This window comes from Anomaloglossus baeobatrachus, chromosome 1, assembly GCF_048569485.1.
Source record: "Anomaloglossus baeobatrachus isolate aAnoBae1 chromosome 1, aAnoBae1.hap1, whole genome shotgun sequence".
NCBI classification, from domain to species: Eukaryota; Metazoa; Chordata; class Amphibia; order Anura; family Aromobatidae; genus Anomaloglossus; species Anomaloglossus baeobatrachus.
In genome coordinates, this window is record NC_134353.1 from 378,599,363 (window position 1) to 378,626,315 (window position 26,953).

At 44.8% G+C, this 26,953-nt stretch overlaps 1 protein-coding gene across 1 annotated transcript in view; it reads right to left on the bottom strand.

Moving 5' to 3' along the window:
- Positions 1–25,826, bottom strand: part of TIMM44 (translocase of inner mitochondrial membrane 44) — a 128,059-nt gene extending 102,233 nt beyond the window's left edge. The window contains exons 1-2 of the mRNA XM_075352509.1: positions 25,720–25,826; positions 2,139–2,243 (exon numbers count right to left, since the gene is read on the bottom strand). Of these exons, the coding sequence (XP_075208624.1) occupies positions 2,139–2,243; positions 25,720–25,749 (135 nt within the window). The 5' untranslated portion in view covers positions 25,750–25,826. The remainder of the gene's footprint in view (positions 1–2,138; positions 2,244–25,719) is intronic.
- Between the last annotated feature and the right edge of the window lie 1,127 nt (positions 25,827–26,953).

Consider the following 26,953-nt stretch of genomic DNA (forward strand, 5'->3'; position numbering starts at 1 on the left):
ACGTGAGAGCAATGCACGAATCTCACATCGCATCATCTGGCACAGCCACACACTCCCGTCTGGAAGAGAACGGCCGTGCCGGATGATACGATGTGAGACTTGTGCATCGCTTTCATGTGTGGCACTGGGCTGACCCTTACAATATTCAGTAAAAAATACTGTAGTTGACGATTACTACAGTATAATTTTACTGGCCCTAAGTTTATTTGTACTTCTTACTTAGTTTACATAAATAAAAAAAAAAAATCAGGACGGACGCACGGATGTGCTGCAAAAAAGGGGGGGGACTAGGTGGGATGGAAAAAAAGATGGATGGAAGATGGGAGAGGGCGCGGCGGAGGATGGGAGAGGGCGCGGCGGAGAATGGGAGAGGGCGGGCAGCAGATGAGGGTGAAAGGGGGTGGAGGGGGGAAGCAGATTGGGGAGGGTGAGAAGGTATGGAGGTGAGCAGCAGATCAGTGTGAGAGGTGGTGGAGGGGGCAGCAGATTGGGGAGGGTGATATGGTGGAGGGCGGGCAGCAGATCGCTTAGGTGAGATGGCGGAGGCGGGCATCAGATCGCGGAGGTGAGATGGCGGAGGCGGGCAGCAGATTGCGGAGGTGAGATGGCGGAGGTGGGCAGCAGATTGCGGAGGTGAGATGGCGGAGGTGAGCAGCAGATCGCGGAGGTGAGATGGCGGGGCGGGCAGCAGATCACGGAGGTGAGATGATGGTGGAGAACGGGCAGCAGATCGCGGAGGTGAGATGGTGGAGGGCGGGCAGCAGATCGCGCAGGGTGGGAGATTGTGGAGGGGGCAGCAGATGAGGATGGGAGAGAGTGGGCAGCAGCTCACGGAGGGGGGCAGTGGCAGATGGAGGGGGCTGCAGCAGATAGAGGAGATCGGCGGCGGTGGCAGGGGATCAGGGCAGGGTGGCCGATTGAGGAGGGGGGGGGCAGGAGCTTACCAGGGCACTTGCAGGAATCGCTTTTCTCAGCTGCTTTCCACGGACGGAGTGAAGCGGAGGGGCGGGTCACCGGCCCCAGATACTCTGTGATTGGAGAGATCGGTCACAAGGTCAGTCTCTCCAATCAGAGCTAAGGGCGGGTGAAGCAGTGATCACCCAGCTCCAGCCAATAATCAGTGCTACTGATATGGACTTAATTTAGGTTGATGCCATTCACATGATATGCATGTGTTAGATAAAATCAAGCGCCATTTTATTAGTCCAGCATTTTTGGTTATATTCAATATGTATTAAATTCCATCCATAACACTACAGCTGCACTGATCAGGGCTGAATTTCAATGTTTCAGCCATTATCAATGGCTGAAACCTTACAGTGGCTGTGACTGGCCTGGTTGATGAACGCCGCTCAGCCAATCACAGCCTCCGTAGGTCCGGGGGGGGGGGAGACACCACCCCTCCTGAGGTCAGGCAGAGATCCCCTGCTCCACGAATCTAAGGTTCGTGTGAACCGATCGCACTCACCGCGGCTCCGGGGCCGCGATTTCACCATGACGTACTGGGTACATCATGGGTCGTTTAGCACCATGTCACCATGACGTACCCAGTACGTCATGGGTTGTTAAGGGGTAAAGGGAACCTGTCACCACATTTTCGGCCTATAAGCTGCGACCACCACCACTGGGTTCTTATATATAGCATTCTAAAATGCTGTATATAAGAGCCCAGGCTGTGCTGTATAACATAAAAAACTTTATAATACTCACCTAGAAGGTCGCTCTGATACACAATGGTCGGAGGGGTGTCTCCGTTCTCTGGGACTGGCGCCTCCCCTTTCGGCCATCTTGGTTTTCCTTATTCTGAAGCCGCGGTGCATGACGCGTCTATGTCATACACACACGCCGGCATTGAGGTCCTGCGCAGGCGCACTACAATACTTTGATCTGCCCGGCTCAGGGCAGATCAAAGCGCACAAGCGCAGGCTTTCAATGCTGGAGAATAGTGCCATTTGTACCTACAAAAAAAACAAACAAAAAAACCCTTCATATGTTTAGGTCAGTGGAAAGATAATCAGTTATGACTCTTGGAAAAAGGGAAGCGCAAAAATGAAAATTGGCCACAGCAGGAGGTGGTTAATTAATAACAATGTAAGAACTGTACACCAGGGATGAATCTAAGTTATGTATTCACTTACCTGTTGTTCCAAAGGAGAGTGGCATATCCAATAAAAACTGCTACTGGTTCTTGGAGGCATACGATGCCAGACTGGTCCAAACCTATGGCCACCAGACATCAATAGCTAGAATTAAGAGAAGAGGAAAATGAGATATTGTTATTAGTTCACACCTAGTAAACAAACTACTTAGGGCATTTACTGAGAATTCCTTGTATGTTCCTTTCCCTTGGAAGCTTTCAATTCCCTTTCCTAAGATTTCATGTTCTTCGACTTGACCAGATAAAAACTCAAAAATGTCTTACGGTAGGAATCCATCATAAACAATGAATTCTAACAGATTAGATCCATGATCATCACATCCCACATATGATTTTATCTAACCTCCTGGCGTTCCTCGAGAAGTTCAGGGCTATCAGGTTTAAAAACTAATGCGAATAAATCTATGGCAATGAATAACAATTTCTCTTACAGAATTGAAGAGTATACATGAGTTTCCCATTCAATTGTCTACTTTTAGGTTAGAAATACAATATAGAAACACACATCGGCGCTCCTAAAACAAGTGCACAACTAAGTACAGGGACAGCTGCCCCATTTGGTTCACAGTGTGCAGTTCCCTCCAGAGTATCAAGGTTAATCTCACCTAACCCAGATTAATCCTGGGACACATCACTCAACTAGATTGTGCAGTATACAAATCTATCGCTATTATAGATCCCATTTTTTTGCTGCAATAATTACCCCTGGAGTAACACCCATGACTATTTGTTTAATACTTATATGCTTGACAACTACAGTATAACATTGTGCATCTCAAGTGTCCACTAGCATTGCTTTTTCAAAGTGTGTCAAAGTAAACAGTTATATGTTGTGTGGACGCTTTAATAACTTTAACTGTGTTATTCATTTCAGGCGTCCACCTGCATTGCTCTGTTAATGTGTGAAAGTGCAGGAGAGAAGAGGGGGTTAATGCCGCACTGTCGCCCAGAAGGATGAAAAAAATTGTTGATTTATTAATAACATGTTTCAAGGTTCAAGACCTCTTCTTCAGGACCAAAAAAAGAAGAAAAATCAACAATACATTCTTCTATTTTTTTTTCTTCTTTTTTGGTCCTGAAGAGGTCTTGAACCTTGAAACACGTTGACCTATGGAATAAAAACATTTATTAATAATTCAACTATTTTTTTATCCTCCTTGGTGACAGCGCGGCATTAACCCCCTCTCCTCTCCAGCACTGAAGATTCATCCACGTGAGGCAGCGGCAGCCGCCATTATCTTTTTGCTGTCTTGGTGGTTGTGACTCTCAACCTCAGAAGGTGAGTGTACCTTTATACACTACGCTACTTTAATATCTGGTAAGACCCTATTTGTGCTCTCTTTTCTCAGCTTTGTAATATGTGAAAAGTAAAATACATTTATATATTGTGTGGACCTTAAATGGTCATTTTTGATTCACATACACAGATTTTATATTAAGCAAATCCATTTAATTATCCACTAGTAATGTTATTGAACAACCAATTACGATGCTGTGTTGAGTATTATTAAAAGTTAATCTGTCACCAGGTTTTTGCCACCTAATCTGAGAGCAGTATAAAGTAGGGTCAGAGAACCTGATTCCAGTGGTATTTTACTTACCGGGATGCTTAGTGTAGATTTAATAAAGTCACTGTTTAATTAGCAGTAGATTATCATTAAAGGACTACTTGGCCTGCTGCAGATAGTCCAGCATATTCATGGGCTCTATATAAGGCCGGGGCCACACGGGGCACTAGTGCAATGCTCGCATGACACTCGGCTCGCGCTGGCAGCACAGCAGGAGCCGAGTGTCATGCTAGTATCCATGCGACTGAGGTCCGACTGTGCGAGCGGACCTCAGCTGTGGGGGGGGCGGGGCGGCACGGAGGAGGGAAGGGAGAGACTTCTCTCCCTCTCTCCTCCGTAGCCGGCTATTGAGATTCTCGCACTTCACTAGCGGTACACCGGTGTACTGCGAGTGCAGGGCGATTTTTCTCTCGCCCCATTCACTTGAATGGGTGCGAGAGAAAGGAGTCTCGCATTACAGTCGCAGCATGCTACGATTGTTTTCTCGGTCTGATTAGGGCTGAGAAAATAATCGCTCATGTGTGCTGACACACAGGCTATAATTGGTCCAGGTGGAATGCGATGTTTTATCGCACTCCACTCGCACAGATTTTCTCGCTGTGTGGCTTAGGCCTAACTGCTAGATCTGCAGCAGAGAAAACATTGATTTTATCATAATGACAGCAACAGCTCAATAAGTGACACATCACTGGAATCAGGGTCTCTGTCTCTACATTATGCTGTTCTCAGATGTGGGAGCAGAAACCTTGTGACTGATTCCCTTTAAATGTATACATTTGAATATCATTTCAAGTGCGGTGGGAATAGCACAAGAGCATTTATTTCTTTCATCACTTTTAGATTAGACCATCTTCGAGTTCAGATCAACCTTCTATACGGAATTGTTTCAAGTTATCCACCCTTGACCAAATAATTTACTTCTAACTAAATGGAAAGATATCCAAATGTGGATGGGGCAGATATGTGGCAGTCAAAATGACCCCTCTCTCAAAACCTATCTAATTAGAAATAAATAACAGTGAACAGCATTTCGAAAATAAAAAAAATAAAAAAATTATATATACTCTGTGTATATATACACACAGTATAGACCAAAAGTTTGGACACACCTCATTCAAACAGTTTTCTGCATTTTCATGACTCTGGAAATTGTAGATTCACATTGAAGGCATCAAAACTATGAATTAACACATGTGGAGAAAATACTTAAAAAAATATTTTGAAACAACTGAACATATGTCTTATATTCTAGGTTCTTCAAAGTAGCCACCTTTTGCTTTGATTACTGCTTTGCACACTCTTGGCATTCTCTTGATGAGCTTCAAGAGTTAGTCACCGGAAATGGTTTTCACTTCATAGGTGTGCCCTGTCAGGTTTAATAAGTGGGATTTCTTGCCTTATAAATGGGGTTGGGACCATCAGTTGTGTTGTGCAGAAGTCTGGTGGATACCAGGGTGGATAAAAATCAATGTTTTTTTTAAAAAAAAATAAAAAAAAAACGGATTTTTTTATTTAAATCGGATTTTTTTAATAAACTGCTTTTTGAGGAAAATATTTTACCATCCAAAGGTTCTTCCATCATGAGATAAAGCTGAGTTGTTTAACTCAGTAGAATAAAGGCTGTATATGTGTAACATTCACAATGCCATGCTCTTCCAGAGGTTTCTGTAGGATTAGTGGGCAGTTTCTCTCCTATATTATCACAGACGCTTGCTTTACTTACGCAGTTCTCAAAACTGAATTTGACTCCGCAGAGGTCCCAGCCTCTTCTTCACGGCAAAAATATTACAACATGATCAGAGTTGAGAAAAAGACCTTAATCCTATTGTTCTACAAACCTATGAATACAGAATCAACCCCTTCAGTGCCAAGTCCAAGAAGTTAGACAATATGTTTGATTGTTTGGAGTGGAATAGATCTGCACAACACAAGAAGAATGTGAATCTAAGTGTGAGGAGGAGGAAGGGCAAGCAGACAAGAAAATGAAAGTGAAACTTTGAGCAAAATACAAGGTCAGGATTATTTTTCTCCTTCCTAAGTACAACAGAACAGTGGTGTCCAAATATGAATGATTAACCCATTAAATTGGGGAGAAAAAAGTAATATAAAAAGTGATTCTAAAAATCTTCATCTACTTGCATTTTAAAGTAGCAAGAACTAGTTTAGGTAGAAACTTTGATTTAAATCACTGATTTAAATCAAGCCTTACTGACTAGTGATTTAAATCGTGATTTAAATCGTGATTTAAATCAGTTAGATTTAAATCAAATCCACCCTGGTGGATACACAGCTAAATACACTTTTAGAATTTGTATTATGGCAAGAAAAGAGCAGCTAAGTACAGAAAAACGAGTGGCCATCGTTACTTTAAGAAATGAAGGTCAGTCAGTCCGAAAAATTGGGAAAAAACTTTGAAAGTGTCCCCAAGTGCAGTGGCAAAAACCATCAAACACTACAAAGAAACTGGCTCAGATGAGGACCACCCCAGGAAAAGAAGACCAAGAGTTACCTCTGCTGCGGAGGATAAGTTTATCCGAGTCACCAGCCTCAGAAATCGCAGGTTAATAGGAGCTGAGATTAGAGACCAGGTCAATGCCACACAGAGTTCTAGCAGCAGACACATCTCGAGAACAACTGTTAAGAGGAGACTTTGTGCAGCAGGCCTTCATGGTAAAATAGCTGCTAGGAAACCACTGCTAAGGACAGGCAACAAGTAGAAGAGACTTGTTTGGCTAAAGAACACAAGGAATGGACATTATACCAGTGGAAATCTGTGTTTTGGTCTGATGAGTCCTAATTTGAGATCTTTGGAACCAACCACCGTGTCTTTGTATGACGCAGAAAAGGTGAACGGATGGACTCTACATGCCTGGTTCCCACCGTGAAGGAGGAGGTGTTATGGTGTGGGGGATTTATTCAAAATTGAAGGCATACTGAACCAGCATGGCTACCACAGCATCTTGCAGCGGCATGCTATTCCATCCGGTTTGTGTCTAGTTGGACCCTCATTTATTTTTCAACAGGACAATGACCCCAAACACACCTCCAGGCTGTGTAAGGGCTATTTGACTAAGAAGGAGAGTGATGGGGTGCTATGCCAGATGACCTGGCCTCCACAGTCACCACACCTGAACCCAATCGAGATGGTTTGGGGTGAGCTGGACTGCAGAGTGAAGGCAAAAGGGCCAACATGTGCTAAGCATCTCTGGGAACTCCTTCAAGACTGTTGGAAAACCATTTCCGGTGACTACCTCTTGAAGCTAATCAAAAGAATGCCAAGAGTGTGCAAAGTAGTAATGAAGGCAAAAGGTGGCTACTTTGAAGAAATGACTATGTGCTATCCACTGACTCTGACCTGAGCATAATGGAACTATTGTCGTTATGACTATGTGCTATCCACTGATAGTATTAACCAGCTCTCAACACATGATTTAGTTGTCCCATTGTCTATCTTGCCTAAGGGACGTATTTGTGGCCCTTTTGAGCTTTATATACAGCTCTGGGCAGTGTGTGATTTGTGACCTGCATGGTCAAATCTTCGGTTTTTAATATTGCTTTTTGTGTGTTTTAAGGAATAAAATAAAGGTTAAATTTTAATATTATCTCACTGGTGCTATTCCCTAACAAATTGTGAGCCCTTGTCCTGGAAGGAACACCAATCTTTGGTTCCTTTGCTTACTTGCTACTTTGAAGAACCTAGAATATAAGACATATTTTCAGTTGTTTCACACTTTTTTGTTATTTAATTCCACATGTGTTAATTCATAGTTTTGATGCCTTCAATGTGAATCTACAATTTTCAGTCATGAAAATAAAGAAAACTCTTTGAATGAGGTGTGTCCAAACTTTTGGTCTGTACTGTATACATAATGTATATATAGACACAAACACACACGTATATACACACACCGTATATATATTTACTGATCTTTTTCTTACTCTTTGGGAGTCAAAATACACATCAAAAATTCATATGTACCTCAAAATGTTGTCAATGAAAACTGCATCTTGTCACGTAAAAAATAAGCCCTTAACAACTCGATAGACAGATGTATGGCTCTTATGCAGGGTCACGTCGTAAGTGACGCACATTGGCATCGTTTGATATATCGTAGCATGACAGCTACGAGCGACGGTGAACGAGCAAAAATACTCACCTTATTGTTGCTCGTTGACACGTCGCTCGTTTTCAAAAAGTTGTTTCTTCTTCTGTGCGCCGATTGTTCATCGTTCCCGGGGAAGCACACATCGCTCCGTGTGACACCCCGGGAACGGCGAACACAGCTTACCTGCATCCCGCCGGCAATGCGGAAGGAAAGAGGTGGGCGGGATGTTTACGTCCCACTCATCTCCACCCCTCCGTTTCTATTGGCCAGCTGCTGTGTGACGTCGCTGTGACGCCAAACGTCCCTCCCCCTTCTGGAAGAGGATGTTCGCCGCCCACAGTGACGTCGCTCAGCAGGTAAGTGCGTGTGACGGGGGTTAACGACTTTGTGAGACACGGGCAACAAATTGCCCGTGACTCACAAACGACAGGGGCGGGTACAATCGCTCGTGCGATCGCACGATAGATCGTACCGTGTGACGCCCGCATAAGAAGATGTCATATTAATTGTACAAAAATAAATCAAAAATAAAGAAAATCATTTGGTTTTGCCAAAATCGTGCTGACCCCCAGTGGAAAAAAAACAAAAACATTTTGTGAAGCAATGTGAACAGGATAAAATCTAAAGCGCAAAACACAGAGATGCAGAATAGCCATTTTGTTATTAAATCTTTATGGGAAGGGATATAAAGTCACACGTACCAAGGCTGTGGAGTCGGTAAGCCAAACATTCGACTCAGACTCCTCAATTTCTCTTGCACCGACTCAGACTCCCACATATATTGCTTATAGTTAAGTGAAAATTTATTGTAGTACATGAACATCAGACATTTAATCCTCTTTATGATACAATAATCAAGATATTTAGATAGAACATAAAATATATTTATTGGAATACAACTTTAGAACACAAAAAACTGTAATAAATTGTAAATATGTAATACACTATGTAATATACAGTAGATTACATATACATCTTGTGTGCATGTATAATATATATATATTATACATGCACACAAGATATATATGTAATCTACTGTATATTTCATAGTGTATCTTGTGTGCATGTATAATATATATATATTATACATGCACACAAGATATATATGTAATCTACTGTATATTACATAGTGTATTACATATTTACAATTTATTACAGTTTTTTGTGTTCTAAAGCTGTATTCCAATAAATATATTTTATGTTCTATCTAAATATCTTGATTACTGTATCATAAAAATGATTAAATGTCTGACGTTCACATTGCACTACAATAAGTTTTTCACTTAAATAGCAATATACTAAATATTATTTAGTATGTTTCCTGAAAACTGTTTTTTTGCCACTTACATAGTGTATTACATAGTGTTTATATACACTGTATATATGTGTGTATGTATGTGTGTATATATATATATATATATATATATTTATATATATATTATATATTACACACACATACATACACACATATATACAGTGTATATAACACTATGTAATATACTATGTAAGTGGCAAAAAAACAGTTTTCAACAAAAACATACTAAATACGATTTGTGCAGTCTATGAATTTGTTCTAAGGAATAGAGTTGCCTCCATCAGATCCTCCTTCGCAGATGACCTCAAATCTGACCTAATAATGTTAAGGCTAGAGAACAACCTCTCTACAGTAACTTGGGTTGGAGGCAAAGCCGTAACCACATGGGCAACATCTCTAACAATTTCCGGGTATAAAGAATTGCCTCATGCACAGTCAGTTTTGATGAACGGTTGAATTTTTACTATTTCTTTGAGAGCAAGTGAAAAATTTTACTGAAATCTGGTCAATCTGCTGCTATAGGAGATGGAGCGACATCTTTTTCTTTGCGGCAACACTTTGCTGCTCCATGTCATCCAAATACTTGTCAAAGTTAAACTCCTCATCTGATGAGGATGAAGATATGGCAGCAGTAGCACTGTCAGGCCCCAAGTCCTCTTGCGCCGGGCAGTCCTGTAGGCCACTCATCCTAACCACTACCTCAGTCAGAGTTTCTTTTCCTTTAGTAAGCTGTTGATCATCAAGCAGTATACGACGACTTGGGTCCACATAAACAGCTGCCAGAAAAATGTTATTTTCCAATACCTATGTCTCTCTCCGTTTCATTGAAGCAGAAATGCCATCTGAGATTAAACCTCCTCTTTGAGACAGGCAAAATAGCAAGTTCTTCCACTCCCTTATGAAAATGCCAGGAGTTAAATGCTCAGCTTGTAATTTTTTAGTCAAGATAAATGGGTGATTAAGCAATTCCTTCAATTCAACCACCTGTGTCCATTGACCTTCATTTAAGGTTACTTGAGGGTTCACCATATCTATTAGAAACGATTTTAGTTTAAGCAATCGCTCAGTCATTAAATAAGTGCTGCCTCACCGACTGGCTTGATCAACAATTGCCCCTTTCATAGCACATCTCTTCAAGATGGAATCAATTTTAGGGGTTCTGGCGGCAATAACCAACTACCTCACTTTTCCAATCAGATTTCCAGTATGTCCGCCCAGTTTCACACATCCGGCTTTTTGCCGGTTTGGCGGATGTGGTGCACACCAGTACAGTGCAATACAGTAGAGTGGCAGCGCCACAACTTGCGGGTCACAGGCTCCGGTCACATGAAAGCATGTGACCGTTCTTTGTCGCACTGCCACTGTACTGTATACACTGTACTGGAGTGCGCCACATCCGCCAAACTGGCGAAAAGATGCATGTGTGAAACCAGGGTCCCTCTTACAGGCGCTCTCTTATTGCCAGCTGCGTGTGCACAACACAGCGCATGTGACGAATATGAAAGTGTTTTTAAGCAGCTTCAACAAGATCATCTAATCCTAAAGTATCATTGTGCTGTTCTTCTGTTGTAATATCTGTTTGTTCCTCAGTTACATGAACAGCACTGTGGCCTTCCATCTCACACATATAGTCCGAAAAATACGGTAGTAAGTCGCACCAGATTATAAGGCGCATTAGCAATCAGTGCCTGCTAAGGCGCCTAGGTTCATATATAAAGCGCACTGGATTATAAGCCGCAGCGCATTAAGTTCATGACAGCTGCAAACAGGCTGGGCTGCAATCCGGAGTTCAGCTGAGAGCACCGGAGATCACCCCGGCCTGTCTGCAGCTGTCATGAACTTAACCGCAATCGCCGGGGAATAACTCGCGGTCCAGTCTAGGCTGCACGCCAGCGAGTTTGTATGACGTGGACGCGTTATGCACACAGGCTTCAGAAGACAGGAGCAAGATGGCCGAAAGAGCAGGCGCCGGTCCCGGAGAACAGTGCCGCCCATCTGGTCAACCAGCACCGGAGCGACCAGTTTAGGTGAGTAAGCAGGTCTCTTATTCATATATAAGGTGCATCGGACTATAAGGCGCACTTTCGATTTCTGAGAAAATCATAGGCTTTTATGTGCTCCTTATAGTCCGAAAAATATGGTAAATCCTAAATTTTCTTCTAGCTGTTGTTCATTACTCTCATTCATCAGTGTAATTGCACTTATCATGTTTGAAGCATTGTCCGTTACAATGGCAAGAACCTGTTCTTTTTTGAGTTTGTAATCTTGCAGAACTTTTTCCACTAAGGCCTGGAGAAACTGGCTGCTGTGATGAGCTTTACTATCTTTCACTGCCAGTGTCTTACTAACAATTTCTTTCTTGTTACAAACATATCGAACATTGATAGCAAAATAATTCCGTGACATGCAGTGACTCCGGGCATCCCAGCAAAGGCAATGGGTGAAAGATAGGACATTCAGACACAGCATTTTGTGAGGATCCTCACAAAGAATGAGCAGTCAGTTTGTGGCGTTTTTCTAATCTGCTTTTGCTATTGAAAGCATTATTTATGAGCTCAGAAACCTTTCAGGTGATACGTTTTTCAGCTGCAAAATCAGATCAGCTTTTTAAAAAACCGCATCCTCAAAAAACGCAGCAAAAACGCTGGTGTGTGAATGCAGCCTTAGATCAGGAATAGTACAGCAATTTATAGGACATTTCATAACTTTCCCAAATTCCTATGAATTTTTTTATCACACTCTGCATTGCACTACTGTCCCCAATTTATTATATATTTTAGGAGTCGGAGTCTGTGCATTTTATACCGACTCCACCAAAATGAGCTCCGACTCCGACTCCACAGTCCTGATACGTACCCAAAAATTATGTTACTGGCAAACACAACTCATCCTATTAAAAGCTCCGATATGACAAACAAACAAAAAAAAAACTGGCTGTGACGAGAAGGGGTAAAAGATTCTGAAAGTAATCATTTACATTTATATGGCATTCTGTAAATCATTGGATTCATAGAAAACAAGAAAAGCTGGGTATTCCCAACAGAAAATTACATTACTATGCAGCAGTTATAGCCCAATGCTCCCTCATGCAAATGTAGCGCCCCTAAAGCCATCAGGAGCTACAGGGAACTGCATCCTAGCCAGGATGCAGGGCCTACCCCCAGGGACCCAGAAGACCAGTGCCGATAACAGCAAAACAGTCATTCTAATCCCTGTTTTTCCCTTCCCCCAAAGACTGGTGACAGACTAGGGTCGGACCCAATGGATTGCCACCTAGGGGTGGAGCCGATCCAGTCCACTAGTCAACAACCAGGGGGGAGGGGTCAGACAGTCAGTAAGTGGAAGTGAGTGGAGACGGATGCAACCGTACCGATAGGAAAGTGTAACGGTGACCTGAGGGCTCAGGCGTGTGGTTGCTGGTGAAGTACGGGTGAAGTACTCCAAAAACCATAGCACCAACGGGGTATAGAGCCCTAGATCAGGCAAACGCTAAAGGCAGACCTGATAAAAGCTGCACAGTGAGGGGACCATCCAGGACCTCACTGACCTTAAAGTTCGGGACACAGTAGCAACGAGAGAACCGGGGAACAGGACCAGAGGAACCGACCCACAGGGTTCAAGCTATCTGTTATACGGACTAAGACTGAAAGAGAACTAGGAGGGGACCCTCAGATGCTCGAAGCCACGAGGACCCACCAACCAGAGACAGGTGCAGGGGAAAGAAGCCACCATGTCACCACACCGGCACTGGAACTAAGGGGACCAGCCTTTATCGGGTTGCCAGGCATAACAATGCTGTGAGTAAAGAACCAGTTACACTGCAATCTCTTGTGTAGCCTACCTTCTTTCCGCGCCCAACAACATCCTCTATCCCCTGGGGCTGGGCCCTACTTGCGGAGGGCCTAACATCCAGGCTGCCATCAACAACAGCCCCAGTAGTGAGAACTGTGCAGCGGCGGCTCCATCCATATAGCAGCAACCTGCAAGTGGCGTCACGACAAAAACTTTTATTACATCTCCCCTGTAAATAAACCCTTTTTAAAGCGACCCCCAGGGTCACGGAACCGGGCAACTGCCACCCAGTGACAGATCCCAGTGATACACCACCCGGGACAGAGTACCCCCATAGCCCTGGGGTGCGTCACATAAAAAGTCTGAGGTTCCATTAAGAGTGCTCCATGAAATACCCCACTGCTCCCCTCTTCTTATACACTCTCTGCCATGAATCCCTACAAGCCTTTATCCCCATCTCATTAACTATCTTGGACTGTGTAAAATACTTTAGCAAACGTCTCCCCCCACTTCTCTTTATCTATCCTCTAATTCCACCCAAACTTTGTCCCAGGATCCAAAAAGTTCCAAGCTTTCTACAGGTAGAGATTTATGGGCGTCACCAAAGGTTGTCATCTTTTATCCTCCCCAGGAGTAAATTTTGCAACTTTTAACATACAGTCGTCATTTTTGCCCAGCTCTGATGAAGTGGGAGGGATGAGGGAAAGGTGACCAGCACTTATCAAATACATGACGAATGGTAGCGTTTGTTCCGCAACAAATATAAATCTAGCAGAGACTGGGGTAAGATAAAGGGGTGAGGCACACACAGAGGTGATTCATGAAGTCGAAATCTTCAGCCAATCTTCCCATCAACAGGCCAAATCTGCATGACCCCATCATTAAGCCCATATCTCGGTATGCTCATACTGCGCTCCAGCAGCATTTTATTGAAGACAGTCTGCGCACAGTCTTCAATAAAAACGGTGCCAGGGCAGCGCATGCGCAGATCAAGATTTCAGCTTAATGAAGAGGTTATTGAGCTGAAATTTCGACCTGTGTATGTGCCGCAACCGGCAGCATAATTTTGAAAATCTGCAGATTACCCTGCAGAACCAAACTGTGTACGCGTCGCCCACCGCAATGATGGCAGTGGCGGCACGGTATTTTAAAAAGGAGGCAGGTCACTGAATAATCAGTGACCTGTAGAAGAAACACAGGAAGCAGGTGGAGGGGGGGAAAAGAAGACGACCTTACTCCCGAAGTCTCGCCCTGATGCAGTCATCATGAAAACTTTACAGGATGATTATTCAAATACCACAGATCAGATTCCTCCACTGCCGGTATCCACTTAATCAGCATCACAGCGTCATTATGGCCACGGCTTTACTTTAGGTTATGTGCACACGCTGCATCTTTTTCTGAGTGCATCTTTATATAATGTGGTCACAGAAACTCAGTTTGTGGTCAAAAAACGCATGACGTTTTGCCACGTTTTTAATGTTTTTTATGCGTTTTAAAGGAGAAACCAAATATGATAGGATAATTCATATATAGCTAGAATAGATATACAGAAAGAACAGAATAGCACAGAGCAATAGCTATTGTTTTAACTTATTTTTAAGTAAAAAGAAAATGACGTGGGGTCCCCCCAGTTTTCATAACCAGCACAGGAACAGTAGCAGCTGCAGGTCCAACCCTCATCTGTCTGCTGTACCTTGGCTGGTTATGAAAAATAGAGGGTGTGGAGACACGGGGCTCAGTGGGTGCTCTCGTCCACTAAAACCCGCCGCCTTTAGAAAGACAGCGTGGCTCAGGGCTCATCCCAACTGAACGCTGACCTCCTTAACCATGGGCGGAACACTACTCAGACAACACAGGGTGAGGGAACCACAATAATTAGACTTTATTGGATCCCCAAACAATTAACGGCACATAACACATAACAAGCAAAACACACAAATGTAACAGGCAACAGAGTCTCACCCTTCCGCTGGCTCACCAGTGATTTAGAATTTCCATGCCTCAGAGCTTCCAGGGCCGCTTACTCCAGTCCAGCAGCACCCCGCTTTTGGCGGGCACCCACCGAGAAAGGAAGAACGCCAGATTTAGGAAGCTGTGTGAGGTCTGCAAAGTCTGTAACAGGTGACTGAACTGTCCCAACCTGAGTGTCCTCCTTAGGTAGTCCTGGTATGATGTTACAATCCTTGCAGCCGGAGTCGAAATCCCTAGGCTGTGGATATGGTCTCCAACCGGATCCGGAGTCCCTAGATTGAAGCCATAAGATATCCTGATCCTCTAGTCAGCTCCAAAGAGCTTAGACTGGATCCATCAGCATCCATCAACCTTCATCAACCCTGGTGGCTTAAAGAAGTCCCTTTTATAGCCATAACCTTCCCTTAGGATACACTGCGTCCTCATCAATTGGTTGGACAAGATTGTTTCTCCCATTGGATGAATTTCAAGCTGCATGGATAATGTTCATTTAAATGATGTGCATAGAAAGACTCAGTATATCTACATGAAGTCGACAAGTCTACAACTAGAAAATGGCTACTAAGGTAATCACATTAGCAATACACAACTACAATACAATGATTACTGGAAGAGTCTGGAGATACAATACGTCTGGCTTTCAGTGGCCAACACAATTACATTGAGTCAACAAGAGTCTTGTAAAAACAATGAGGGACTTCTCCCCCGTCTATAGACAATCTATCATGCTGTCTGGCTGATTTTTAAGAAACTTTAACCCATGAGAGTCCATGTCATCACAGAGGGGATCCCACACTTTTTTAAAAACAATTGTTTTGTTAAAAAATTAAATAAATAATAATTGATGTCAGGGTCCCCCCATTTTTCTAAAACCTGCCAGGGTACAGCTGACATCTGCGGGCTGATATTATTAGGATGGGAAGTGCCATGGTTATTTGGCCCTTCCCAGCCTAACAATAGCAGCCCACAGCCACCCCAAAAGATGCACATCCATTAGATGCACCAATTCTGGCACTGGACCCGTCGGCACTTCCTGTTGCCCTGGTGCGGTGGCAATCAGGGTGATAAGGAGTTAATGGCAGCCCACAGCTGACACTAAACCCTAGATTAGTAATGGGAAGCATCTATGAGACTCTTCCCACGATCACTAATCTGTAAGTGAAAGTAATAAATAGAAATACCCAAAAAATCCTTTATTTGAAATAAAAGACAAAAAGCACCCTTTCACCACTTTATTAACCCCAAAAATACCCCTGCAGGTCCAACGTAATGCACACAAGGTCCCATAACGCTTCCAGCACTTCTACATCTGAAGCTCACAGGAAGCGCCATAGAACATGACCGCCCACTGTGAGGTTCAGGCAGCAACTGAAGTGAGCCACGCGATCAGGAGTGACGTTACTCAGGTGACTTGCAGTCACAGGTGGAGGACTCAAGCTATGAACGCGATTAACTTGAGTGACGTCACCACTGATCGCGCTCAGTCTCTGCTTGAACCTCACAGCGGGAAGTCATGTTCTAGGGTTGCATCACATTTATATTTTACCCAAAAAAAACAGCTGGCCAAGCTAGTTATCCCTCTATCAAGCTATTGTGTTTTTTCTTATAATCTATTCTATATGTTCTTCATTTATAACTATTCTATATGTTTTTTCTTTCTATACATCTATTCTAGCTATCAATTACCCTATCCTATAATTGTGTTTCTCCTTTGAAAAACGCATTAACAGAATTGTGGCAAAAATGCACCTACATTACAAGCTTTATTTTTTTTCATTTGCAGGCGCTCTGTGACAAGGTGTAGTTTTGGTTGCAGTTTGGGTGCAGTTAAAACTGCAGTGTGCGCATATAGCCTGAAAATGATTTTATACTGGCCAATCTCAAGCTGTGATATCTGTATTCTCTATTTTGCATCCTCCCCGGCCCAGGAGCTGTGGAATGATCAGACCATGTCCCTGTTCAGTCAGACACGTCCATTAAACAGTACATTATTTGGGACACATATACAAGATTATCTCAGCACAGGAACATTTTTTAGAACACATCCAGTTGTAGAATTTATTATTCCAAGGTCTATTGATTAAAATCTGCTTTATGAGAAAACCCCTTTAACTGGTATGTCCTAAATCATGAATGGGAGATCACCACCGGGTGCTGCAGTGAGCCAGCGGCGATCCCTGCACGTCTGCTGATTTGAATTGCAGACATGTGAGGCTATCAAGCGCGGGTGGATCCACAATCCACCCACGCCTGTTAACCCCTTAGATTGGGATGTCAAAATGTGACAGCGCAATATAAATGGCCCCGGCGGGGAAATCGCCTTTCCCCGCCGCCATCGGAGGCCCCGTGATGCGATCATGAGGAGCTGATGGTTGCCATGGCTGCGACGGTTCATGTGATGACTACTGTTGCTATCATGACGTAGTTCCTGTTATAGCCAGCAGAGCAGCGGCTCTAACAGGAACGCAGCATTTCTGCTGATCAGAGCTGAGCAGCTCTGATTAAAAGAAATGAATCAGCTATCATACTGTTGATCCTTATAGTCCCTTAGGGGGACTAGTAAAATAAAAAAAAGTTTTAAAAATTTAAAAAAAAAAATCCCTAAAAGTTTAAATCACCACTCATTCACCCCATTGAAAATGAAAGGGTAAAAAACAAAAAAAGTAAAAAAACACATTTGGTATTGCCACGTTCAGAAATGCCCAGTAAATCAAAATATAAAATCAATTAATCTGATTGGTAAATGGCGTAGCGGCAAAAAAGATGCAAAGGTCAAAATTACGTTTTTTAGTGGTCGCAAATTTTGCACAAAATGCAATAACAGGCGATTAAATGGTAGCATCTGTGCAAAAATGGAACCATTAAAAACGTCAGCTGAAGACAAAAAATAAGCAGTCACTGAGCCCCATATCCAGAAAAATGAAAACATTACAGGTTGCAGAAAATGGCGCAAAAAAGTGCGCCCCTTTTTTGGACAAACTTCAGAATTTTTTTTAACCCCTTAGATCAGGGGTCTCAAACACGCGGCCCGCGGGCCGCATGCGGCCCGTCAGGCTGCTTCGTGCGGCCCCCAGGCCCGTGCCCCTGGTCACTATCGCGGCCGATGCAGGGGCCGCAGCCACTGTCTGCACTTTGTTAGATGAGTGTTTTGCCGGCGCTGCGCTCTCAGAAGCAAGGACTGTGCGCGCGCAGTGCCGGCAAAACACTCATCTGACATAAATCGCTGCCAGGGGCTGCGGTCCCTGCACCGGCCGCGATAGTCACCGGGGCACGGCCTGCAGACAGCGAGAAGCAGAGGTGAGGAGCCGAGGGAACGCGGGACAGGTGAGAAGAATGGTGTTTGTTTATTTTTTGTGTATGTGAAGGACGGCACATTAATCCCTTAGCGACCTCTGACGTACTGGGTACGTTATGGCTCCCTGGTACTTAAGGACCCATGATATACCCAGTACGTCATGATGAAATCGCAGCCCCGGTGGCTGCGATCGCTGTTTGCATTGCCAATAGCAATTACCTTAGATTCGGGGAGGAGGGGACCTCAGGAGGGGCGGTGTCTCCTCCCCGGACCTACGGAGGCTGTAATTGGCTGACGAACGCTGCTCAGCCAATCACAGCCACTGTAATGTTACAGCCATTGAAAATGGCTGTAACATTGAAATCTAGCCCTGATCAGTGCAGCTGTAGAACCGATCATTGGCTGGAGCTGGGTGACCTCTGTTTCACCCGCCCCCAGCTCTGATTGGAGAGACCGGCCTTGTGACCGATCTGTCCAATCACTGTGGATCTGGGGCCAGAGACCGCCCCCTCACCTTCACTCCAGCATCTGTGGGTGGAAGGAAGCCGAGAGCGATCGGTAAATTATAGTGCCCCCTTTCACCCGCCGCCGCCACTGCCCCCCCCCCATTACTACAGGATGGGGACATTACTATAGAATAGGGACAAGGTGGGCACATGACTATAGGATGGGGACAAGGTGGGCACATGACTATAGGATGGGGACAAGGTGGGCACATGACTATAGGATGGGGACAAGGTGGGCACATGACTATAGGATGGGGACAAGGTGGGCACATGTCTATAGAATAGGGACAAGGTGGGCACATGACTATAGGATGGGGACAAGGTGGGCACATGACTATAGGATGGGGACAAGGTGGGCACATGACTATAGGATGGGGACAAGGTGGGCACATGACTATAGGATGGGGACAAGGTGGGCACATGTCTATAGAATAGGGACAAGGTGGGCACATGTCTATAGAATAGGGACAAGGTGGGCACATGACTATAGGATGGGGACAAGGTGGGCACATGTCTATAGAATAGGGACAAGGTGGGCACATGACTATAGGATGGGGACAAGGTGGGCACATTACTATAGGATGGGGACATTACAAGGATGGGCATAATACTATTGGATGGGGACATTAGAATAGGGACAAGGTTGGGGTCATTACTATAGGATGGGGAACATTACTAAAAGATGTTGGCCAAAATTTCTATATAGTGCTAATTATAACAATATTAGTTACAAGAAAGGGATAAAATGTAAAAAAAAAAAAAAATAAGGCATGACTTTTTTTTTACCATCAAATTTTATTTTTTTTTTATATTTAACCAAAGAATGTGCACATTTGTTATAATAAACAAGTGAAAAATGTTGAAAATCAGTGATCCAAAGGTGTGTATATAGTACCAATAAAAATGTCACTTTGTCCCGCAAAGAATGCGGCCCCCCCAAATTATTTTTTTCCTCTGTGCGGCCCAAACACCCAGCCGAGTTTGAGACCCCTGCCTTAGATGAAGGCAAACCTATACATGTTTGGTGTCTACAAACTTGTTCCGACCCAAAACCATTAGGCTATGTGCGCACTAGGCGTTTTTGCCGCGTTTTTAGCGGCGTTTTTTACCGCGTTTTTGTGCTGAAAACGCAGTGACATTGCTTCCCCAGCAATGTCAATGGGTTTTCAGAAGTGCTGTCCTCACACAGCGTTTTTTTTTAGCTGCGTTTTTGTGGTGACCACAAAAACGCAGCATGTCAATTATTTCTGCGTTTTCCACTGCGTTTTTCACTCATTGAATTCAATGAGATGTTAAAAACGCAATGAATAACGCATATAGCCGCGTTTCTATGACTAAAAACGCAGCTATAAACGCAAGGGGTGGGTCCTACAGTGATGTGTACAGGAAGAGGATTCCTTCTGTTGGTAAACACAGAAGCATGAATCCTCCCGGTACCGTCACCGCTGCGTCCACAACCCGCCCGGTGCCATGTCAGCTCCGTGCGGCGCCATGTCTGGGCGGGAGGTGGAGGCAGCGGCGAAAACCAAAGTGAACAGTAGAAAAAAAAAAATGTCATATACTCACCTGTCCGCAGGGTCCCGGTGCCATGCCCGCTCCCAGCTCCTCCCGGTCCCGCCGCTCTGGCTGTGTGCAGTCTCCCCGGGGCAGGACCTTGCTTGCAGGACCTGGCGGTGGATCACCTGATGCAGTCACCTGACGCATCAGCTGATCGCGGTGTCGCCGGCTTTTTCGCGCCCGGCCGGCTATCAGCTGATCCTGCCGTCAGGGGACTTCATCAGCTGATCACCGGCAGCTGCTGCAGCGATCGGACGGGATCAGACTCCTGTCCAATCGATCGCTCCAGGAGCTGCCGGTAATCACCACAGCACATAAGTGAGTATTATTTTTTTTTTTTTTCTACTGATGCATCAGCTGATTGTATAATCGGCTTTTATACAATCAGCTGATGTGTGATGTGATTCAGGCACTTGATCCTGACACATCATCTGATCGCTTTGCCTTCCAGCAAACCGATCAGATGATATTGGATCCTGATTGGACGGCGCGGGACCCTGACCCAGGATTACTGCGGAGGGGGGTTTATTTCAAAAAAGATGGAGTCACTAATTGTGTTGTGTTTTATTTCTAATAAAAATATTTTTCTCTGTGTTGTGTTTTTTTTTTATCATTACTAGAAATTCATGGTGGCCATGTCTAATATTGGCGTGACACCATGAATTTCGGGCTTAGGGCCAGCTATACAGCTAGCCCTAACCCCATTATTACCTAGCTAGCCACCCGACTTCAGAGCAGCTGGAAGAGTTGGATACAGCGCCAGAAGATGGCGCTTCTATGAAAGCGCCATTTTCTGGGGTGGCTGCGGACTGCAATTCGCAGTGGGGGTGCCCAGAAAGCATGGGCACCCTGCACTGTGGATTCCAATCCCCAGCTGCCTAGTTGTACCCGGCTGGACTCAAAAATTAGGCGAAGCCCACGTCATTTTTTTTTTTAATTATTTCATGAAATAATTAAAAAAAAGGGCTTCTCTATATTTTTGGTTCCCAGCCGGGTACAAATAGGCAGCTGGGGGTTGGGGGCAGCCCGTACCTGCCTGCTGTACCCGGCTAGCATACAAAAATATGGCGAAGCCCACGTCATTTTTTTTTTCTTTTTGGGCAAAAAACTGCATACAGTCCTGGATGGAGGATGCTGAGACTTGTAGTTCTGCAGCTGCTGTCTGCTCTCCTGCATACACTAGTTCTGCAGCTGTCTGCTCTCCTGCATACAATGAACATTTTGAAGAAGGAAATGACATCAGACCTTTTTTTTTTTTTTTTCATCAACAATCTTTAATGGCATTGTGCACTGATTAAAAACGCAGTGAGCAAAAACGCAGCAAAAAACGCACCAAATCGCGGCAAAAACGCATGCGTTTTTGCCGCGTTTTTTTAGCCGCGGGTGCGTTTTTTAGACAAAAACGCACATAAAAACGCAGCGTGAAAAAAACGCCTAGTGCGCACATACCCTAATAGTGACACATCAGTTTTACCATATAGTGAACACTGAATAAAATACTCCATAAACAATCATGCAATCGCACTTTTATTTTGCAGTTTTTTCCCGTTTTCCAGTACACTATTTGATAAAACTCATGGTTTAATTTAAAAGTACAGTGGTACCTCGCTTAACGAGTAACCCACTTAACGAGAATTTCGCTTAACAAGCAAAGCTTTCTGTAAATTTGTAACCCGCTTTACGAGAAAGCTTTGCTGTACAAGCAAATACTCACCGCGCACACTTCCGGTTCTGTACATCCACCGCGCTCTGACCCGCACTTGCAGTCCACACAAACACACACATGTACGCACAAACACACACACACACACATACAGTATTATGCTCACCTTACCTTCCGTTCCACCGCAGGTCTCATGGTTCTTGTAGTTCCCGGGTACATAGCGACGTCCTCGCGGCGAACTACAAGTACCATGAGGCCGGCGTGGAACGAAAAGTAAGGTGAGCATATAATATGTGTACTTTCCGTTTCATCGCTGGCCTCCTGGGTCCTGTAGTTTGCCGCTCCTGCTCCACTCCAGGCTGTGCATTGGCATCCAAAGCGACGAAGCAGGAACTTCCTGTCACCGCTACTCAAAGGCAGCGCGCTGGCCAATCAGAGGCAAGCCTTTGACGTCAGCGCGCTGGGAGCAGAAGTTCCTCCCTCGTCTATATGGTAACCCGATACACAGCCCGTACCGGAGAACAGCGAGTCCCAGAAGACCGGCGATGGAACGGAAGGTAAGGCGAGCATATAATATGTGTGTGGAATGACAGAATAGGGGACCAGGATGGGACATTTAACAAGTTGTGGAATGAATTGTCTGCATTTTAATGATTTCCTGTGGGAAATCTTGCTTTGCTGAACGAGTAAGTTGGTTAACAATCACATCCCAGAACGGATTGTTCTCGTTAAGCAAGGTTCCACTGTATAACTTGTCCCGCAAAAATCCTTCATATGGGAAGATTGACGGAAAAATAAAAAAAGTGACATCTCTCAGAAGAAGGGGAGAAAAATAACAATCGAAAACCGCCTGGGGGTGAATGAGTTAAGCCCCCACCAAAATATAATAGATTAACATCAGCTGATCGAGATGATATCAACAGGTTCGGCCAATAATCCCACCCAACTGACAGATGACTGTAGGGGAAGTTAATGATCCAGCATGTTTGAATTTGGACTGCTGAACGTTTTGTTCTGTCAGAGGAGTGCAACAGTGGCTTCTCATAGAGAAAACAGGATTGATCAGTAAAGTGAGTGTTCCTGTGTAAGAGAGACAGTGGAGATGACTGAACGCCGCTGGGAAATATATTGGCGCTATAGAAATAAAACTATTATTATTATTATTAATTATAATACCATCTAATTTGTAGGGGGGTCTTTAGCCCTTGGCCCCTGATTCATTTACACATCCAAGTGCTGCTGTTTTTCTCTCAGACTGCACACAGACCTATACCTTATCATTAATCCATACACACATCTGCTTATCCATACACACATCTGCTTTATAACACAGGTTTGTGTCTACTGTCCTCAAGGCTCAGAGCACGTCCTGTTCTCATCAGATTTTGTAGATCGGACCTCAGGGCTGTGGAGTCGGTAAGCCAAACCTTCGACTCAGACTCCTCAAATTCTCTTGCACCGGCTCCGACTCCGGCTCCGACTCCTACATATATTGCTTATAGTTAGGTGAAAAATTTATTGTAGTACATGAATATGTGTATGTGAACATCAGACATTTAATAATTTTTATGATACAATAATCAAGATATTTGGATAGAACATAAAATATATTTATTGGAATACAACTTTAGAACACAAAAAACTGTAATAAATTGTAAATATGTAATACACTATGTAATATACAGTAGATTACATATATATCTTGTGTGTATATACACTGTATATATATATATATATATATATTACATATTTACAATTTATTAGTTTTTTGTGTTCTAAAGTTGTATTCCAATAAATATTTTATGTTCTATCCAAATATCTTGATTATTGTATCATAAAAACAATTAAATGTCTGATGTTCACATTGTACTACAATAAATTTTTCACTTAAATATAAGCATTATACTAAATGTTATTATTTAGTAAAATATTCAGCACATTCTGCATTGCACTCCTGTCCCCAATTTATTATATATTTTAGGAGTCGGAGTCGGTGCATTTTATACCGACTCCAACTCCGACTCCGACTCCACCAAAATGAGCTCCGACTCAGACTCCACGACTCCGACTCCACAGCCCTGTCGGACCTGACCATTGACATCTAGGGGGATTCATCACACCCGGAGGACACATAGAAGACATTCACTGCACTAAAAAAATTTCAATGTGAGTTTCATCTTTTAGCTGATACATTGCTAAGAGTAAATGGATCTAAAAATAAAAAGTTCAGTCTTCCTCCACCGAGAAAAAGAATGAGAGAAAAAAAATGATGCAACTAGAACGCAACTGATGCAGCTGAGATGACACCAGAGGAAAAAAAACCCTCTCCAACAACACTTACATAGACGAGTAACTCTAACCTTAGTGTGAACTCACACCCCCCGTGTACAATGTCAGTGGGCGCCTTGCTGTTTTATCAGAGTGCACACAGACGCAGTGAGTAGCTCCTATAGCGATGCTTCACACACATCAGAATAAGACAGTCTCTTAGGCTGCTTTAACACATCCGTTTTTTCCTGTGCGGCACTAATCAGGCGCTTTGCAGAAAAACCACAACCGTTTTTTTTGCCGCTGGTTGCGGGTTTTTTGCATAGACTTTCATTAGTGCCGTATTGTGCCGCATGGGCTTGCGTTCGGCCCGGTTTTTGCCGGATGCGGCAGATTTAGCCGGTGCGGCGGCCGGATGGAACGTTGCCTGGCACATTTTTTGTCCAGCAAGAAAAAAAAAACGCATTGCGCCGCATCCGGCCAATGCAGCGCGATTTGCAATGCACGCCTATGGACGCCGCATGCGGTTTTTTCCACTGCGCATGCTCAGTAGCGTGCCGCAAGCGGCAAAAACCGGATGGGCCGCATGTCAAAAACTTATGCAAAGGATGCGGTTTTGTCGCCGCATCCGTTGCATAGGTTTTAGAGCCGGATTGGCCGGCTCTGCTAAAACCGGAGGTGTGAAAGCAGCCTTAGATCTCACTCCTGGATTCACCATTTTTTAGGGTATGTGCCCACAATCAGAACTGTGCCCTGGACGTAGCAGGGCCGCAAGTCTCCTACTCCAGAGAATGCAGGAGACCGCAGCAGCTCGTACCCACGATCAAGGTTCAGTGCGCTGCGGTCTCTCGCTTGTGTTCTCTCTACAGAGGACACATGAGAATCCGCAGCAAACAATTGACATGCTGAGGTCTGGAAACACGCACTGCAGGTCAGTGTTTGCTGCGGAAAAAACAAGCACAGTGGGCACGGGATTTCTACAAATCCCATCTATTATGCTTGTACTGTACAATGCAGCATTTTGGACGCAAAACGCTGCAAACACTGATCGTGGGCACAGTCTACCAGTTTGTCTGAATAGATCCGTTTATCCCAATGAGTCCAATGTGCTGGGCAACACTTGGACATGTCACCCAGAGGGGTCTGCAGTACCATGTCAGATCTGTGCAGCCTCGGATGAGCTGTGCACCCCCTCCGATCTGGACAGCCCCTTTAATAAGCAGTGCTCTGCAGGAGCCCTATCCCCAGCCCACTATAGGGCGCAGATTATGAGGATGTGATGGCTGCACGTGGCTCGCCCCTGCTTCACCCACTTTCCAATAAACATGGTGTCCGGGATTTGCAGAAATATTGCCAAAAGTTGGAAATACAAATGTTACAACACTTCAAGCAGATTTTGCCAGAATTCTAGGGAAAACGACCTGATGAATGGGGCCTTAGTGTCTGTAGCTGTAGACGTGGGAAATGCCTGCTGCAGGGACAGCCCTGGCTGGCAATGACTGGCACCCGGCACTCACCCGGCCACACAGGCGCAGCGCATCTGCCATCTTTCTCCAGCGCTCCCCTTCGACCTTCGCGCACGTTGGATGCTACCAGACTTCCCGTGAAGTCACTGTCACGTGACCTGTCACGTGGGTAGCGCCCTCACTCAGGCGCGTTCTGATGACGTGCTGTGTGTGCGCGGTATTCTCCCCGCCGGCCGGCACCCCGGGGAGGACTACTGGGAAGCATCAGTTACGGGAACGGACGGGCCGTGTCCACCGCTCCAGGGGGCTGCTAAGCTCACCCGTGCACGTCAGCGTCCAAATCACCTGACTGCACATGCCGGCTCATGTTTCCAAATGAGTGTGCAGACTGGAATGGAGGGGATTACATAGGAGCTGCACATGATAGGAAAGCCATGCTAGTCCCATCCTCACAGGCCAGGCTGGAGGGCGCAGAACGAGGGGCAGGAACACATAGGATGACAGGCCATTATTGTGGAATAGGGGCAGTAGCCAGGGCCCCCTGCCCCGATGTATCATGTCATTAACATACAGGTGCAGATCTGTGCAGGGTGACAGACAGCTGTGTGCAAAGGAAATGGTTCCCCCTGTGTGCAGCACAGTATATAACAGCAGGGGTGGGGAATTCATTCTGTCCGATATTAATATTCACAATAAAGGTGCCCATGATCCTAGACGCAGCGTGTTCTCTCCTGCGGGGTGCGAGTGTTGTCCGCAGGAGACGGCAGCGGCTTGTACCCACGATCCTGGATGCAGCGTGTCCTCTCCTGCGGGGCTGTGAGTATTGTCCACAGGAGACAGCAGCGGCCCATGCCCACGATCCTGGACGCAGCGTGTCCTCTCCTGCAGGGCTGTGAGTATTGTCCACAGGAGACAGCAGCGGCCCATGCCCACGATCCTGGACGCAGCGTGTCCTCTCCTGCAGGGCTGCAAGTGTTGTCCGCAGGAGACGGCAGCGGCCCGTGCGCACGATCAGGGTTTAAGCAGCTGCGGATATTCTCTCTAATGAGAATACTTGCAGCTCCACAGCATAAATTGACATGCTGCGGCTCAGGAAACACACTGGGCTTGAGAAATCCATCCACTGGGCTTGTACTGTACATCACAACGTTTTGGGCGCAGTGAAGACATGCTGCGTCTAAATCACTGATCTTGGCCGCGGGCCCTATGATTTACAACATGCTTGCTTGGTGTGCTATGGAATTCCCTGCTTTAGTTTTCCTGATCACTTGCCTCATTACTCTGT